Source organism: Vitis riparia, chromosome 10, assembly GCF_004353265.1.
Source record: "Vitis riparia cultivar Riparia Gloire de Montpellier isolate 1030 chromosome 10, EGFV_Vit.rip_1.0, whole genome shotgun sequence".
In the NCBI taxonomy this organism is placed as follows: domain Eukaryota; kingdom Viridiplantae; phylum Streptophyta; class Magnoliopsida; order Vitales; family Vitaceae; genus Vitis; species Vitis riparia.
Genome location: NC_048440.1, coordinates 12501455 through 12521127, shown reverse-complemented (window position 1 = coordinate 12521127; position 19673 = coordinate 12501455). Strand labels below are relative to the sequence as shown.

The 19673-nt window shown below is 31.2% G+C and overlaps 1 protein-coding gene across 1 annotated transcript; it reads left to right on the top strand.

The window, feature by feature from the left end:
- Window positions 1-1069: 1069 nt before the first annotated feature.
- On the top strand, window positions 1070-12835 carry LOC117923842 (hydroxyproline O-galactosyltransferase GALT2). The gene is made up of 7 exons (XM_034842328.1): window positions 1070-2555; window positions 5664-5896; window positions 6674-6964; window positions 10014-10142; window positions 10256-10429; window positions 11974-12081; window positions 12198-12835. The coding sequence occupies exons 1-7, from the start codon at window positions 1688-1690 to the stop codon at window positions 12402-12404; spliced, it is 2010 nt and encodes a 669-aa protein (XP_034698219.1). The 5' UTR covers window positions 1070-1687; the 3' UTR covers window positions 12405-12835.
- Window positions 12836-19673: the final 6838 nt, after the last annotated feature.

The following is a 19673-nucleotide window of genomic DNA, read 5'->3' as shown; positions in this document are numbered from 1 at the left end:
CTAAGTTTATTAGATAATGATTCAATATACCGTATTCGGATTTATTTTTAAAAACGTCTTTAACGTCTTTTGAATATTTTATTAAAAAAGTTTATAATTTTAAAAAAATAATATGAAAGTCATAAAAAATATTGCTTTTTGTAGAAGACTTATTTCAACTTATACAACAAGCTATTAGAAGCTTATTCCATATCTTACAATGTCATTATTTTGATTTGAAAATTATGATTTTCATTTCCATAAAGCTTCTAGAAAAAGCCAAACATAAAAAGGCTATCATAAATGGGTCCTATTGTTGATATAAAAAATTAGGTCATATACTACATTTTGAAAAAGAATTTTTATTTTCTATTTATTTGCCTACTTCAAACAAATATTGATGATATTCATCAATTTTCAAAATCAAGGATATCTATTTGGAAAAATTATTCCAATAAGGTAAATGAAATTCAAAAAATCATCTATGACAAAATAAAAAGTTACATATTTTTAATTTCCTTATTTTAGAAGACTATGGTTATATTTAGTTTGCCAAAGATACGAGAGAAAATGCTAGGAAAAGAAAATAAAAAGTAAAAATAGAAAGAAATAAAAATTGAAAAAAAAAAAAATTTAAAATCAATAAATTATTTTATATATTACTTCAAACTTATTTCGTTTATTTTTTTCCTTTATATTAATATTAAATATTGTAAAAATGTATAAATTTTTAATTAATTTTGATTATATTTGATTTTTTTTCATGTTGAAATAAAAGGAAAATTATTATTTTTAATAATTTTTTTAATACTTTTCAGAACATAACCTAAAGAAAATATAAACAATTTTAAAATGAAATATGAGAAAAAATTATTAAATATAAACTAATTTTAATTTTTTTTATCTTTTATTTTTTCTCAGTGTTTTCTTTTCTAGTTTTTTTTTTTCAAATTGTTGAAATTATTTTCTTAGAAGCCAACAAAATTGAGAATGAAGATTAATTATAAAAGTTCAGTACATTTATTTTCTTACAAAGCTAGCGACAAAACCTAACACAAAGACTACACATCAAGGCTAGCATGCTTTATCTTCTCTCGATTAATCAAATATTTAACCACAACCATAATGTGAAAGTGATGAAAAGTAAAGTGGAAACTTAATGAAGTGATGTTGGGGTTATGATTTTCATCATATCTTGGTGGTTGCGATCGTTTGGCCTTCCATTTGTTTGACAAGCTCTCTACCGGGTCTGGTTTTGTATCGTGAATTCCCTCTTGTTCGGATTGGGAGAGATCAGAGCGGCCGATGAGTAATGGGCGGCCAGGATTGCTCGGACCAGCAGTTGGGTTGTGAAGGAGACTGAAGGGGCTCGATTGCTTGTGAACTGGTTTGCATTGTCACGATTTTCTCTTTATTATATTTACTTTTTTTTTTTTTTGTATTTTTCATATTCTTAGGATCAAAACAGAGATCTAGATCTCTGCAGGGGAGTGGCGAAGTTGAAGTTCATTTATGCTTGTTTGGAGCTCGGTTCGGTTTTTGTAAGCAACTGCGCTAATGGGTATGGGAGATCATTGAGATATATGTAGCATAGAGAAGCGGGGTTTGGATTTTTTTGATTTTCTGAGCAATTGTGCAAATGGGTGTGTGAGATTTTTGAGATACATAGCGTAGTGAAGTGGGTTCGGATTTGTTGGGATTTTGAACCATGAAAAGGAGGTTGAAATTGTCGCATTTTTTGCTGGGCATAGCAGCATTGTACTTGATTTTTATATCCCTAGAGTTTCCACGGTTTTTGGACGATAGTTATTATGCTGGAACGGATGATGATAGAGCAAGGATTGAAGGTGAAGATGATCTTGGCAAATCATTTTTCAGTGCTGTTTATAAGGATGCATTTCATAGGAAGTTAGAGGATAACCAAAACGGAGATGTGCCCACAATGCCGAAAAAGGAACCTTTGCAAGTGGAAACTTCATTGCAAGAGGAGAGAGGATCCATAAGGCCGCTTCAACATCGGTATGGTCGAATACCGGGTAAGATTCTGAGAAGAAGAAATGGAACCAGTGAGTTATCGGTGCTTGAGAGAATGGCAGATGAGGCTTGGACGTTGGGGTTGAAGGCTTGGGAAGATGTGGAAAATTTTGATTTAAAGGAAAGTAAACAGAATCCCATAATTGAGGGAAAACTCGAGTCATGCCCTTGGTGGTTGTCCATGAATGGAGATGAATTTTCACGGTCAGACAGAATGGTGTTCCTCCCTTGTGGGCTGGCTGCAGGGTCTTCTATTACGGTGGTGGGAACGCCCCATTATGCTCACAGGGAGTATGTGCCACAGCTTGCAAGATTGAGGAATGGGGATGCCATGGTTATGGTTTCACAGTTTATGGTTGAGTTGCAAGGGTTGAAGTCAGTCGATGGGGAGGATCCACCAAAAATTCTGCACCTGAATCCTCGTTTGAAAGGAGATTGGAGTCGTAGACCTGTAATTGAGCACAACACTTGCTATAGGATGCAATGGGGGACAGCTCAAAGGTGTGATGGTTTACCATCCAGGAAAGATGATGACATGCTTGGTAAGATCTATCTTCTCTTTTATGTAAAATCTCTCACCTTTCTTTGTTTTTTGTTTGGGGGGGTGTGTTTTGCAAAGTTATTTGACTATGTAGTAGGTATAAAGTCATGCAGGAGTATGAGAATAGAGTTATACAAAGGGGATCCTAGTATTCTATTGGGTAATTCTTTTGGTCCAAAAATTTAAAAATTTCTCACATTCTAGAAGCAAGGAAATAGGAAGAAAGTTTTGTAGGATTCTGAGTGAAATTTATTTTAATATGGGTTGTCATAGGGTTGAATAAATTGAGTTTTTTCTTTATCCTTTTTCTCCCTAAGCATAACTTGTATGCCTCATTTATATCCAATTGAACCATTTTTAGCATATATAATAAATTTCTTTGCTTGCCTATCCAATAAATATGACATGCTACTTTCACACGAAAACTTGAAGGATATGTTTTAACTTTAAGTTTATACAAAATTAGTCAAGTTATTGAGATTTTAGCATCCCATCTTCATTGCCACATAGTGTAGCCGCTTAGCTATGAGGTTCGTTTTTGGGTGCAAGAAGTGTTCCTTGAGCATGCCTTCCTTTAGGGCATGAAATAACAGGATCCAAGTGTGATGTACTAGTCTCAAAGATTTTCCATGGAACCTATTTCTTGAAGCATTCTCCCAAGCATAAACCTTAGTGTTTTCTAAACCATTTCTATTGTTACTTTAATAGTCATCCTCTCCCCATTATTTTGTTGCCCTTCTCACTTCCTTCCATGTCAGCTTGATAGTGCCTCATGCATTGTCCCGGAAAGGATTCACACTACTCTGAGAAACACAATAGTCATGGAACAATGTTCTTGGGGCATAGTGCAATATGCTAGGGGGTGATAGTCTTCCCATCCATTTATCAGATGCAACATCAATTTAAGAGGACTCCTCTGCTCCTTACTAGCTATGTCTGGTTAAAGTTCTTTCATCACTAGCTATAATTTGATTGCATAGAAAAAGGAAGTCCTCTCTTTGGCTGTTGTCCAAATGAAAATGACACCTTGAAGGAGCCAGAGCCCCAAAATCTTTTTCTATGTGGGCTTTACTCATTTTCTCATCAGAACCTTGAAGAATGGATATTGTGCTTCCATCCTATTTGATCCACCCTCTTCCTATTTGCTGCAACTATAGAAGTACAGTCTGAAAGGAGTCTCACTTGTCTAATTTGCTAGCCTAAAAATCTGTGGTTAGCCTTGGTTTCTGTGATCTCATGCTCAATCCAACATGAATACTTTGCTATTGCATCCTTTTTATTATAATTATAAACATGTCTGTGACTTTGACCTCCAAGGAAGGCTCTCCCTACCACATCTTATGCCAAAACTTCAATCACTGACCATCCCCCACCTTTTAGCAAATATATTTAGAGGAATCTTCCTACCCACTCTCCATCTCCTTTCATCACCCTCCACAAATGGACCCTTCACCCTGCCTGAATACTGCCTGGCTCCCGCTCCCCATACCTACCACCATGACTCTCCATAAATCGTCCACTTCCACCTTGAACCTTGACTGCCACTATGCTAACATGTTCAACACTGCCAACCAACACCTCTGAGTTTATCATCTGCATTTTCTTTTACTCCTCTAACAGTCTAACCCACCCCTCAAAAATTCCTTTCTCTCTTTTCCTATCTTTTTCCCTCACAAAAACTGTGATGAGAAGGAGATATGTAGTACATAAGACTCCAGACAGATCTTCCCCTGAAGATGTTGCCTCTTCCAACTTTCTACCTTCTCTATAGCCTTCACATAACTGAATCTCACCCTGCCTTGGCCTTGTAAAAGGTGCCTAGAGGATGGTCCAGTTAACTTAGACAAAGAAGGAGTGCATCTTCTACTAATCCTACAGACACAAAACCTATCAAAATAAAATCTACTACTAGTCCTGCAGAAATAGGCTTCCTTTTCCTGATCCTGAAACAGTCTCAAAGAATATTAGAATGCATCTGAGATGTCTTATCTACTCTCTGTCATCCCCAAAACATAAAACAGTATCAATTCCGAATTCACCTACTTTAATGCCCTATATCACTTTGGTTTATTTTTATTTTTCACTTTTTGATTTCTATAAATTCTTCCTCAATTTCTCATACACACAAATGCTGTTGCTGCGTGATCTTGACTAGTTAATGTGCAAAAATGATGCTTAGTGAGAAATTATGGCTCAAGAAATTAACTTTGGGGTAGAAATGTAAGCCCAGGGTAGTTAGGCCTTACTATAAGCCTTGAATGAAAAAAAGCCCTGGGATAATTGGGCCTTGCCATGAGTGAGCCTTAGGATTGGTGTGTAAGTCATCATTGTAAGTACCAATATGGTTGAAGCCCTTGGGTGAGCATGCTATGAGATGGTTAAACCCCACTGTAAACATTGAGATGATTAAGCCTCAAGATAATTGTGACATCAAATGCCATAAAAGGGTATAGCTACACCCTCATTAAAAGCCAATAGTTTTTAGATGAAATGGCTAATGCCTTAGCCCAAATAAATTGTGTCAAAGTTATCTCATGCCATCAAGTCATGAGAGCATCATGCTGGGGGCGATTGTTTATGTATACAACAACATCATTCCCTATGAAATGATCTCGAAAAATGAAACCAAGAAGCAAACACTGGGATGGTTAGGCTCTGCTATAATCCTCATTATTAAGAAAAGCCTTGGAATGGTTAGATACTACCATTAGCCTTAGGATAAGAAAAAACCTTGGGGTAGGTGTAAGTCCTTGTTCTAAGTCTTGGAATGATAAAAGCTTTTGGATGGATGTATCATAGGATGGTTTAGGCTCATTGCAAGGCTTGGGATGGTTAAGCCCCAAGATGACTATGATGTTGAATCACATAGAGAGGTTTAGCTTCACTTCACTGGTAACGAATTGGTTGGTAAATGATATGTTGAAGCTTTAGGCCCAGTTTTATGTGTATGTTATTATAGCAAGGACGTTGAGCTTTTTATGCTTCTTGGAATATATATATATGTGTATGTATGTATGTATGTATTCTAACAATAATTGTTTGTTCTGAATTTTAACATAACCTATATATTATTGAATTTCACCAAAATTTTATAATATGTACTTGGCAGTTGATGGATATGGGAGATGTGAAAAATGGATACGAAATGATATTGTCGATTTGAAAGAGTCCAAGACAACTTCATGGTTCAAGCGATTCATAGGGCGCGAGCAGAAACCTGAAGTAACCTGGCCATTCCCCTTTGTGGAGGGTAAACTGTTTATTCTGACCCTGCGTGCTGGTGTTGAAGGATATCATATCAATGTTGGAGGTCGACATGTGACTTCCTTCCCATATCGGACGGTATGTTTCTTGAAAAATGGAAATGCATTGTAAGGTTTATCCCTTTTATGGCTCTCTTTACTCTGTCATTGTTCAGTTCCTTGCAAAGGCCTTTGTTATGGTCATTTGAGATGTTCAATTCAGTGAGTGAACTATTCTACCAAATTGTCAAATAAATAACCTGAACCATCCATAGATCCTTGTTTTTTAGAATGGTTGAGATTTGTGATATTGACATGAAAAGAAAATTGTTAATAGATTTCATTGATTAAATTGTGCTTCGTGGTCCATTTTCGATTTCATTGATTGGTTGGGTTGTAAGTAAGGGTTTTTTTTGTTTTTTCTTTCCCTTTGGCTTAGTTGCCTTGTATACTCTGTGTATACTGTCAGCTGTACTTCAGGTTTTCTTTATACAATTGCTCTTCCTTATCAAAAAAACAAAATTGTTAATAGATCGAATCAGTAATATGAAGGGTTATATGGTATCATTGTTTGTGAAAATCTAGATGGTGGAATTCTAATTGGGGTGTGATAATCTTCATAATATGTTAAGAGAATTTTCATTTTTGTTATTTTTATTTTTATTTTTTGTAAGAGTGCCTTTACCCCCAATGATGGCATTTCTTCTGCTACATTTTCGCCTTACAATCTCAGTCATTGTTGATTTATTGATTTTTGAGTATGCTTTTCGATGCTATATCTTGCTTAGCTGTTTGGTGCTTCATTATATCATTACCTCTTTTCTTTGGTGCATTGTTAAAGAATGCTTTTCTGACTGTATGATTTCAATTCCTTTAGGGTTTTACACTTGAAGATGCAACAGGATTAGCAATTAAAGGTGATGTGGATGTTCACTCAGTTTATGCTACTTCTCTCCCTACCTCTCATCCAAGTTTCTCACCCCAAAGAGTATTGGAAATGTCGGAGCAGTGGAAAGCTCATCCTTTGCCCAAGCGTCCTATTAAACTTTTTATTGGAGTTCTCTCTGCTACCAATCACTTTGCAGAACGTATGGCAGTTAGAAAAACTTGGATGCAATCATCAGCAATCAAGTCTTCAAATGTAGTTGTTCGCTTCTTTGTTGCATTGGTAAGGACTGTGAGGTTTCTGCATATAATTTTTTCTCATAAGAGGTTATACAATATATGCACACGGCATTGTTGTCAATGCAGGCTAAACATTGAGGGTTTACGTGGCAGGGCCATCTATATCTTGAACACCCACCTATAACTGATGTCTTATATGTATCCATTTTATTACTATGTGCTTGGGGATTCTTATTCAACTCTATTATCTTATTTTACTTGGAATTGACTATAATTTCTCCGTGATGCTGTAATTCAGCGTTTTATTTATGTACTTACATGTTAGTTATTATTTTTGGTTGCCAATCGGCATGAGGTTTAGACAAGAATAGTGATTAATACATATGCATACGCATGCATTTCCACATCCACACACATACTTTGTGATTAAAAATATTATTAGGAAAAGGGAAGAATAATAACAAAGAAGGATGAGGTTTTTACCAGCCTCTGCCTTGGGCCCTTATCATCTTTTTTGGAGAACAAGTAATATTTCTAAAATCAAGAACCATCCTATTCTTTCTCTTTCAGTTTTATTGTACTAACTTCCTCTGTTCTAGACTGATAGGTATGCTTTTTAAATTGTAGTTGACTTTTGTTGTTTTCAGCATTTTATAAATAAAAGTGAGCCCCTAAGCTGGTCTTGATCAGTATGATCTGAAGTTGGTAATTTTTCTTCAAAGCTGGTTGTTTGTTGGCTTAAATTTGAAGCAAACTTATTGAGGTTCTATTTATTCCTTTGTAAATCAGTGCACTCATATAGGTAGAAATCTAATACTAATGATCACAAGGAAGCAGTGATTAGATTTGGTGAGTGTTTGATTTAAGACATTTGGCCATTCTGCAAAAAAGCATTTTTACATGACATTTGATGGCTAGGAGTTCTCTACCCATTTCAAAATATCAAAGCTCCTAAATTTTTTCCCTCCTGAAGCAGTCTTTGAAACAAAGATGTTTTTTTTGTTCATTAGTAAGTTTGGGTCAAAGAATGGCTATCAACTTCTTCCTTTTAAACTCATTTCAAAGAAATCGATTTGTACATGATCATTTTTAGAACTGCAAAAGGTAAGGTGACATTGAGCATTTCTTTGGTCATCAATTTGGTGATGACTCCACTCCTTTGCATATACCCATTTTTCAAAAGCAATATCAGAAGGTTGGGGTATAAGAGTTGGAAAAGGGGGAAGGGAGTTGTTTGAGGGATGTGATTCACATGGGGTTTTTTTGGAATGATCCTCTCCAGAATTTTGGTGACATAGAAAGGAGTCAAAGAACCTTTGAGGATAAAGGGCTGCCTTGGGTGAAGTTAAGTTGATTTCTTGCTGACTTATTTTTTTATACTATAGCTGTGTGGGTAATGGGTATAGCTTCTGTTTTGTTGAACTTTTAGATTGTTTGGTTTATTTCTCCTTTCTAGTGCATACTGCATGTGTTCATGGGCTTATCCCTTTTTCTTGCAATAAATTATTTATTCATAAAATGATTGCTAGAAAAGTTCAGCTCTTTTGATAAGCTGTGTAAAACTTGTTGGAACAATTTTGTTTCCATAGATGCTTAAATGCTTTTGATTTGCTCCAATGTGATGGTAAAACAATTTCCCATGGAAAGGGATTTATTGGTCTGATATTATGTGGAAAGAAATTGTGCATTTAATTGTGGTGGTCTATATAATAAGATTGGGGTGGGCTGCAGGTTGGGGGATGGGGAAATTTGAATCTTGCAAGATTGAACAAAAATGGTTAGCTTGGAATTGACATTTGGATTGCAGAAATTTTGAGGATTGAGAGGTTAGGAAGAGATTGGAGGAATGCCTTGAAAAATTGGGAACATGGAGAAAATATTGAGATTGGTTGTAGGGTCCTCCATGTGGTGTGTATTGGCTGAGTGAACATTTGGGAACATGAAAGAGAATATTAAGATTATTTAGAATGTATACCAGGGAGCAGTTGAAAACTTTATGATAGGTACCTGTAATTTGTAAACAATAAATTTGCCTGTCACATAGGGGAAAAAATTACATTAGCCTGCTATGTGGAAAAACTACAAGAAGCATTTGCAATTATTATGGATATTGATTGCTCATGTTCAACATAAGTACCTTCATTCTGTTACTTGTTAGTCATCTAATGTTAGTTGATGGCTGCATAGATGGAGAGCTAGAACAAATGAATGGATTTGAATTTCTTGCTTCTTAACAAGTGGACTAAACATAAAGCTTGGAACACAGTTTAAGTATGCCAACTTGATGGTTGAGAAGTTGTAAAGTTACATCCTTTTTTCCCAGTTGGAGCATCTGTAAGGAAGTTGATAATTAGGGTGTTGCCCATAGAGTTGGGAGTTCTATGGCTACCATGTAGAATTCTATATTTTACTTGACTGTTGTATGCCTGTATCATTCAATCAAACTATAGGGAAGATTTTACTCAGTCACAATTGTTTACTTGTACCATATCATGTGGAGTCTAATTTTAACATTCGTGAAAAATGTTCATGAACCATGTTCATGAACCATGTCGTGGAGATGGAAGGATTAGGAGAGATACATTAGGAACTAATTCATTTTGAAGTCTTTAGTTCTTAGAAAAACAGGAAGCGCATAATGGTGTGAATGAACTTAACAGATGTTTAAAAATGTGACTTTTAAGATGCTGGAACAGAAGAGTAGAATTGGTAACCCTAAATAGATGGATAAAGCACTTTGAATTGGTTTATAAGAAGGCATTTGAGGGACACCAATTGATCAGATGGCAGGATCAATGGTTTGAGGAGCAAGGTATTATGTATGGCTTCTTGACCCCAGGAAATCTCATCCTTTTCCTTTTCATGCATGATTGCTTATTTAGGAATAATTTAGGTTCTATATATTGCAGTCCAATCTACAAGTTGTTTTGTAATTGCTGTTTCTTGTATATATCTTACTTGGGATATGAATTTGTCCATTGATCTATGCTCATGAACAGACAAATTTCCCTTACAACCTTCTATGGCTATGATATTTATTATTATTTTTCTTAATTTTGGGGTTTCTAATCATGTATAAAATAAACATGTAGAATCCAAGGAAAGAGGTGAATGCAATAATGAAAAAGGAGGCTGCTTACTTTGGAGATATTATAATTCTGCCATTTATGGATCGTTATGAGCTCGTGGTACTTAAAACTATTGCCATTTGTGAGTTTGGGGTGAGTTCCAAGTTTTTCTTTTGGTCTTCATAGAATATAATTGGGAGACACATTATTTTCTGCATTTTGTTTGGTCGGGCCCTGTTTGAGTTGTATCATATCACTCCATGCAGGTCCAAAATGTGACAGCAGCATACGTCATGAAGTGTGATGATGACACATTTGTTAGGGTGGACACTGTCTTAAAAGAAATTGAGGGCATCTCTCGCAAAAGATCCCTTTATATGGGCAATCTCAACCTCTTGCATCGACCTCTTAGGAGTGGAAAATGGGCAGTCACATATGAGGTAAGAAAGCTTTTAATGCCTTCCTGTGAACTGTGAACCATAAATACATTTCTTTTTTCTTTATTGCGGGGTATAGGTAAGCTTGGAACTGAGCTGAGGGCCTGAGCCCAGGACTGGCCCTAGAACCAGAACAACTTTGGTCTTTGACTAGGCTTGGGCTTGAGAATTAGACCTGAGCCAGGCCCTTTATATGTGCTGGGCATTTTTATGGGGTTCTGTCTCAGCCTTGGTTTTGAGCCTCTTCAGACCTGGTCCAGCCTGAGGACGAGGCCCCACAGGCCCATCCCGAGGATGAGGCCCCAGCCATGGCTCTCATGGGTTTTAGACTGTCTAAATAGGGTTTGGGCAAGTATTAGGCTGCCAGGCTTTTTTACATGCTTCTAGGTTAGATCTCTATTGATAGTTGCTACAAACTTTCAATCAACAATACAATATGATACAGTACTCTTTTCATGTGAATGACGTTTATTACCAGTACTATTGCATGTTAAGTGTACCTTGAGATATGTATACAATGCACGATATGATACATAAAATATATAATATTATGCTGTTGTTAATTTCCTCTATATTGCAAATTGCTTTAAGTACTTTTCAGAAAATCAAATTTGAATTTTTTCTTGAAAATACTATAAATTATTGTTGAAAATGGACTTCAAAGTTGGTAGATGAAAAAAAAGGACAAGATAGAAAAAACGATTCCATGTGGTAATATTGGACACAAGTTGTCAAAGGCAAAATGAAAGATTGACTGTGAAGTTTAATTGTTCCCACAAATATCAAGGTGTTACTGAATGAAAAATATGTTATTAATATGATTTTGAATGTTCAACTGTAAGGGTAATGATGAAGGAAGATAAAAAAAATTCTTTTGATTAATATATCAATTTTTCTGACCGTTTCCCATTTTAGCAGAACTTGAAAAGTTAGAATTTTGATCATGGTAAATAAACACATTCATGTCAATAGTTCATGCAAGTATATATTATATGATCATTGTTCCTTCTTTGATATATTATTTTAGAATCTTGAAAATTTTGACATGAAAGTATTTATTGGTGGACTAGTTGGAACTTGAAATTTTAAACCCTATTTACAAGTAATGCTTATTTTGTGAATAAGATAGGTATCTGCATTAAAGCATCATATTTTGTTAAGTTGATTTCAGTGAAACTACACCGTTTAGTATTTATACGTGTACAATAGTGATGAATATCTATGTTTACCTTTTCATCCTTACCATCTTATGATGAAACTGTTATCTATTCGTATTTCATTTATGTGATATATGGTCCATATAGGTATATCATTTATTTTATTTATTTTTCAATGTAGACAAACTTATGACGATTTGATTTTTTATGTGATACAGAAAAATTTGGAAAAATTTTCAGTTATTAAGTTAAAAAAGGGAAAAATTTGATTTTCTTACATTGTACCCTGAAGTCGTTAGTTTTGTAATTTTTATTGGAAAATTGAGAGGATGTATGTTAGATTTTCTTTCATTTTATTTGTATTTAAAGTATTATTATCCGATGTAACAGGAATGGCCGGAAGAAGTCTATCCTCCTTATGCCAACGGCCCTGGATATATAATTTCCATTGACATTGCTAAATTTATTGTTGCTCAACATGGGAATCGAAGCCTACGGGTCTGTGACAAGAAAAACCTTCTTTACCACTTCCCTTGGAGAATGCTTTTTCCCCTTTTCCTTTTTAAGCTCATCAATTCATTTAGATAAATAAGATTGTTACTTTCTCATGGCAGCTATTCAAGATGGAGGATGTGAGCATGGGAATGTGGGTTGAGCAGTTCAACAGCTCTACATCTGTTCAATACTCTCACAGCTGGAAGTTCTGTCAATATGGGTGCATGGAGGACTATTACACGGCACACTACCAGTCCCCCAGACAGATGATTTGTCTCTGGGACAAGTTGGCTAGGGGTCGGGTTCATTGCTGCAACTTTAGATGACGGAGTCCCCTAGAATCTCTCAGGGGCAAGTTGGAAATGGGTTGCTTGGGTTCCATGCTGCTACTGTATCTGCTGGGCAGCCCTTAATGCAGGAATAGCTTGTCTACCTCAGAGCCGATTTTATTGTTTATTTTTCACTTCCCTCTTTCACCCAGGTGCCCATTTTTTTTTATCAATCTAAATGGGCACAAGGAATGGCTGACCCTGAGTTAAAGCCATTGTTTTTTAAAGATGCAAATTGCTCATTGTTGTGGCCGAGAAGAAAGGGCATCTCTTTCTAGCTTGCGTCAAAATCAGGCCAAATTGTGGAAGTATTTTGTATATGTTTTTAAGAAACCTTTTAGCAGGATGTAGGCTTGGGCATGAATGCAGGGCTCTTGTCCATTGGTATTTTCTTTTCTATATATTACACTATATGCTTTTTATTTTAATACAAGAACAAAGAAAAAAAGATGGAATATTCTCAGAAAGGCAACTTGGTGTTATATGAAGTGTAGGCGTGGGGGTGCTTGTCTTTCACTTCATGGAGTCTTTGAAAATAAGAAAACAAATATATTGGATAGTACCTTAAAAATTGTACAATGAGACCTAAAGGTGACTTAATTTATAACCTTATGAAGAGTTTGATAATATGGCAATGAAATAATTTAGTTTTATTAATTCTTTACAAAAATTTAAATGAGAATCTATTATAAATCATACAAAGAAAGGAATAATAAATATCTTAAACTTAAGGAAAATAAATATAATTTTTTTAAATTAAAAAATGAAATATTAATTATATTTGATTGCTCTCGATTTATAAAATTATAATTTTTTATTTATTTTATTTATTTTTTATATTTTTGTTGAGAATTGGAACAGGGTGAAACTTCTTCTCTTTATGGTTGTATTGTTCAAATAAAAAATTATGCATGTTTTAAGAACGTTTTCTCCATTGTGGTAGTGACTACTTACATCCCTATGGAGCTACTATGAATGGACTAAAAGAAGGGTAAGTTGGTTTATTAAGCATAGTAAGAAAAAAAAAATTTCTTACCTTTATCCTAAACAATTAGCGAATTGTGAAACTTTGTTTTAATCTAAAATTGACTTTTGGTTGTGCTGAAATTATCATATATTTCTGAAGTCCCTTAGATCATAACATTTTTTTTTTCTTTTAACAAGGAGCAATTACTTTTCAAGAGAACTTCATACCTCCAATACTGTGTTAAGACCTAAGATTATATTAAAAACATTTTCTTTCCTTGTTCCAATGATTCATGAAGTGACAAATCTGCAAGATATCACTTTTGCTTCACCCATCATTCTTAATTTCTTTAGTAGGTTTTTTTTTTTCTCACTTAAGAGATGACGTTGAACATCGACACCACGGAATAAGAGGATGATTAATTCCATCATAGTAGAAAATTTATGGTGTTTATCTTGATTGAGATTGGGTTAGGGTATGACTTTTACTTTCCTCATCATCCTTAATTTTTTCAATAAGTTTTTCTTCACTTAATAGATGATGGAGAACATCAATGCCATAAAATAGGGGATGATTTAATTTTGTCATGTTATGTAAGACTTGGATATTAATATTGATTTTTTTTCCAAAGAGATAGATATGGTTTGTGAGGGTAAGTCAGACCTTTTATGACATTCGACCAATTTTAGAGAGGTCCAAGCTTGAGCATCCTCCACTATCTTTGATACCAAGAAAAGTTTGATAATTTGACAATAAGCATTGAGTTATATTAATTCTTTTTAAAAATTTATACAAGAATATATTGAGATTTATATAAAAAAAAGGAATAATAAATTTTCTAAAATTAAAGAAATAAATTATTTCCTAAATTAAGAGTATAAAATATTATTAATATTTGATTGTTTTTAATTTATGAAAATTTTGAGTAAGTGGATTTTTATCTTTATCTTCGTATCCTTTGTTATTTCCATTATATGTCCTCTCATCCTGTCCTATTTTATTCTACTTTTCTTTAATATCATCTAAATAGGTGGATAATGGCTAGAAGGTGGTTTGTTTCTAACTCCTCTAAACAAAACAACTCTTATTTTTGAAGGAGAAATCATGTAAAAATACACTATCCAAAAAAATAGACTTTTTAGGAACTTTTTATTTGGACTTTCAAAACATATGTTTTATAAGAAAAATAATTTTATAAACATGCACTCAAATAGTAACAATGATTAAAATATCAAGATTGTCCTTTAAACCATTCTCTCTTTGACAAGCCATTTAACTCAATTATTATTTTGGGAAAAACCATGAAAAAAATACACTACAAAAAATAAATAAAAAATTAAGAACATTTACTTTTCACTTTCAAAACAAATGTTTTGTGAGAAAAATAATTCAATGATTAAAATTTCAAGATTGCCCTCTAAACCATTCTCTCTTGTTGACAAACCATCTAACTCAATTACTTTTTTTTTTTTTTGGAAAAACCATGAAAAAAAAAAGATTTTTTAAGAACATTTACTTTTCACTTTCAAAACAAATGTTTTGTGAGAAAAATAATTCAATGATTAAAATTTCAAGATTGCCCTCTAAACCATTCTCTCTTGCTGACAACCGTCTAACTCAATTACTTTTTTTTTTTTTTTTTTGAAAAAACCATGAAAAAAAAAAGATTTTTAAGAACATTTACTTTTCACTTTCAAAACAAATGTTTTGTGAGAAAAATAATTATGTAAATATACACTCTAATAGTAACAATAATTAAACCTCCAAAATGTCTTCTAGCTATTCTCTTTTGTTGATAAGCTAACTAACTCATTTGTTTTTTTTAACCTTTCCATTATGCTTATCAATTTTTTTTAAGCTTGACATGTAGTTATCCAATATGTCACGTTATTTTTCCTTTTTTCTTTTATCTTTCTCTATTTTCCCTAGAATGTAATGCCACTTTTGACATTTTTATTTATTTATTTTTAAATATAGTAACTACACATTTTCTTATAAAATCTTTATAATTTCATGTTTTTCACTCTTTCATCTTTTCGTATTTATTAATTTTTTATGGACACTTTAAAAGAAAATAATAATACATAATAAACAATTAATATAAAAATAAATATATAATGAATAAATTTAGAACTTTAGGATATAATATTTTATATATTCATGTTAAATAAATATTTAATTATTTGATAAATTTTATTATATATAGATTAAATAAAAATATCTTTGTCATGTTATTTTATTGCTTATATTTTTGATTTTTTTTTTTTTAAATTTTCATGTGAAAATGAGAATCAATGATCCTGATTTTAACTTTTTATTTATGATTCTAACTTGATTATAGTTCTAACTTTTTATTTGATTCAAATGTTCAAAATTTTAATTTATATAAAATAAAAACTTGATTGTGGTTCTAATTTTTTTCTTGGTTAAAATTTTGAATTTTTTATTTGTATAAAATATATTTTTTTTTCATAAAAATTGTATTTAATATTTTGTATTAATTTTTTTTCTTAATTTTGTTAAAAATTAAAATTTTTGCATACTGAAGTTGCGCACATTTCAATTACATTAGGAAAAAAATAGTGTACCTTGAAGTGGATTAAGAAAAAATAGCACACCTTTAAGTGCACTAGGAAAAAATAGCACACCCTAAAGTGTACCACGAAAAAATCGCACACCCTCGAGTGGAAATTTTTTCATAAAGTAATGATACTTTCTTTTCTAAGGGTTATGTTGATTGATATTATTATGTAAAAAAATCACATACATTTCACGCTATTTCACCATTATATAAGACATGAAACACGTAAATGGTGATATTTTTTCCACCTCAATGGTACTTTTAGCACACATTATGAATATATATATATATTTTCCATAAAAGAGAAATACCCTCTTTTATAAGGGTTGTGTCGATTAGAGTTATCACACAAAAAATTTACGTAATTCATATTATTTTACTCTTGTATAAGACATGGAACACCTAATGGGCAATAATATGCTTGATCCTAAAGTAAAAGTGAAATTTATTTTTCTCACCTTAATGGTACTTTTAGCACACATCAGTGTTACTATCTTCACAAAGAAGTGATATCTTTTTTTGGTTTAGGGTAAGGTATATTATTGTCCATTATGTGCTCTACATCTTATATGAAGGTGAAACAACATGAAATGCATGAGAGTTTTTACATGATAACTTTGATCCACACAATCTTTAGAAAAGAGAGTATCACTCATTTATGAAGAAAGTAACACTAACATGTATTAAAAGTACTATTAAGTGGAAAAAATGTACAACACTTTTGGTTAATGGTAAGATATATTATTACTTATTAGGTGTTTCATTTCTTATACAAGAGTGAGATAGTGTGAAATGTGTGGAATTTTTTCACAATAACTTTGATCAACACAATCCTTGGAAAAGAGGATATCACTTCTTTATAAAAAAAAAAATATATATGCTAAAAAGTATTACTAAGGTGGGAAAAATGTATTGCACTTTTGGTTTAAGATAAAATATGTTATCACCTAATACATCGATCAACACAACCTTTGGAAAAGAGAGTACTATTATTTTATGAAAAAAAATGTACAACTTGAAGGTGTACTATTTTTTTCCTAGTGCACTTGAAAGGTGCTCAACTTCTACGTGCAAAAATTTTAATTCCTAAAAAGAAAATTAATGTAAATATTAAATCAATTTTTATGGAAAAACTATATTTTATTTTTTATTGTATATGAACAAAAATTCAAAATTTTAATCAAACAAAGAACCATGGTCAAGTTAGGACTTTAGTCAAATTAGAATAATAAGCAAAAAGTTAAATCATAATGGTTGATTCTCATTTTCACATGAAAAATTTAAAAATTTTAAAAAATATAAACAATAAAATAACATGATATAAATATTTTTATTCAATCTATATATGGATAAGATTTATTAAATAAATAAATATTTTATTTAGTATGGATATATAAATCTTATGTCCTAAACCTTTAAATTTATGTATAATGTATTTATTTTTATATTAATTTTTTCTCATTAATTATTTAATATAAATTATTATTTTATTTTAAAGTATTCATAAATAATTAATAAGTATGAAAAGATGGAGTGAAGAAAATAAAATTACAAATATTTCATAAGAAAATGTGTATTTAACATTTACATTCTAAGTAAAATAAAGAAAAAAGAAAAAAAAAAATGACATATGAGATTGCTACCTACCAAGTTTTAAAAAAATTGACAAGCATGATAGAGTTCTCTTGACTTGTCATGCCAAGGTAAAAAAAAGAAAAGAAAATAATGTAATCATGCCACTTAAAAAAATAATTCATTTGAAAAGTTTGATTTTTAACTTTTAAAGTATGTGCATTTTGAGTAAAATAATCCTATAAACATGCACTATAATAGCAATTTTCATCAAAATTCTATAACTACCCTCTAGTCATCTTCTCATCTTGTGGTCAACTATAACAATTTTTTTTATTTACTTCGACATGACAAGTCAAAGAGCTTCATGTTTTTTTATGAGAAAAAAGAAACTTTAATGTGACAACCAATCATACCATATGATTTTTTTTTTTCCTCTTCTATAATGCCTTCAACTTTTTGTTTTTGTTTTTTTAATGTATGTGTTGACTTCATGAAATCTTTTTAATTTCAAAATTTTTCGTTATTTTATCTTTTCATATAAAAATAAGTACAAAATAATAATATATATTCAATAATTAATGAGATCAAATTTAATATTAAAATAAATACATAATGAACAAATTTAGAGGTTTAGAACATAAAATTTTATATATCCATACTAAATAAAATATTTCTTTATTTTATAAATCTTGTTACAGATATATTAAATAAAAATATCTCTATTATATTATATTATATTTTTATATTTTTAAAAATTTTAAATTTTTATGTGAAAATTAGAATAAATAATCATGGTTTTAATTTTTTGTTTATGATTTTATCTTGACCATAGTTCTAGCTTTTTTCTTGGTTTAAACATTTCATTTTTTATTTTTATAAAATAAAAAATAATTTTTTTTATTAAAATTTATATTTAATCATTTCAATTATTTTTCTCTTAATTTGATTAAAAATTAAAATTTTTGCATATTGAAGTTGTACACCTTTCAAGTGTGCTAGAAAAAAAAAAAAAAAATCTTATCCTCTTAAAACACTAAGTTGGTACACCTCAAAATAGTGTGCAACTGAAATTGTACACTCTTGCTTATTCAAAGGATACCACTCCTTTATAAAAAAAAGTATCATTAAAGTGTGCTAAAAGTATTACTATGGTGGAAAAAATGTATCACTCTCTTTTGGTTTGTGGAAGGTGTGTTACCATTCGCTACATGTTCGATGCCTTATGTAATGATGAAATAACATGAATTGAGTGAATGTTATTACACAATAACATTGATTGACATAATTCTTGAAAAAGATATACTACTCTTTTATAAAAAAAATATACCATTAAAGTGTGTTAAAAATAAGGATGAAAATATTGGTAATCATGGATATATCGGTATTTCGATTTTACGGATATATCGGTAGATATTTTGAAAAAAAATATTGATGGACTTAAAATTGATCAAAATTCATGAAAATATAAGAAAAACCTTGTAAAAATGTAATTAGAAGTATAATAGACATTTTAAAATTGTTTTCTTAAAAAAATGGATATATGTGTGATATGATTTATCATATTTGATGATAATATCATATACATCAATAAAAAAATATGAATTTTATAAGTGTATATTTATTATTAAATTACATTAAATATTATTTCATAATAATATTATGATATTTAATTATAATATGTCTAATTTAAAATATATTTAATATTAAAATTATGATATATTTAATTCAATTATATTAAATAATATAAAATAAATGATGATATATGCATAGTTGTGATATTTAACAATAATGTTTATAATTTGAAAAAATACTTTATGCATTATCATTTAATTTGGATGTATTTAATGACATAAAAAGAAATAATGATAATTTGTATAAGTATTTTTTATTTTAAAATTTTGATAATTTTATTCAAAAATTTATATTTATTTTCTATATAATTATAAAAGTCACAATCACAAAAAACAATTCATTTATAATAATTTTATTATGTTTAATTTATAATATTGTAAACCCCACTTTTTATTTTAGATTTTCCTGCCACCTTTGAGGAGCACTCGGGGAGGAGCTAAGTTTTTATTTTTATTTTTTGGAGAGGTAGGAGACGATTTCCAAATGGAGCAAGCTGCATGGATGTGTGGCA

What these genes read in the sequence shown, in the direction of transcription:
- LOC117923842 (XM_034842328.1), top strand. Translation starts at nt 1,688, where the DNA reads ATGAAAAGGAGGTTGAAATTGTCGCATTTTTTGCTGGGCATAGCAGCA. An exon ending in AATGGGCAGTCACATATGAG is followed by an intron (nt 10,430 to 11,973) that starts GTAAGAAAGCTT and finishes CCGATGTAACAG; the next exon opens with GAATGGCCGGAAGAAGTCTA. An exon ending in ATGGGAATCGAAGCCTACGG is followed by an intron (nt 12,082 to 12,197) that starts GTCTGTGACAAG and finishes TTCTCATGGCAG; the next exon opens with CTATTCAAGATGGAGGATGT.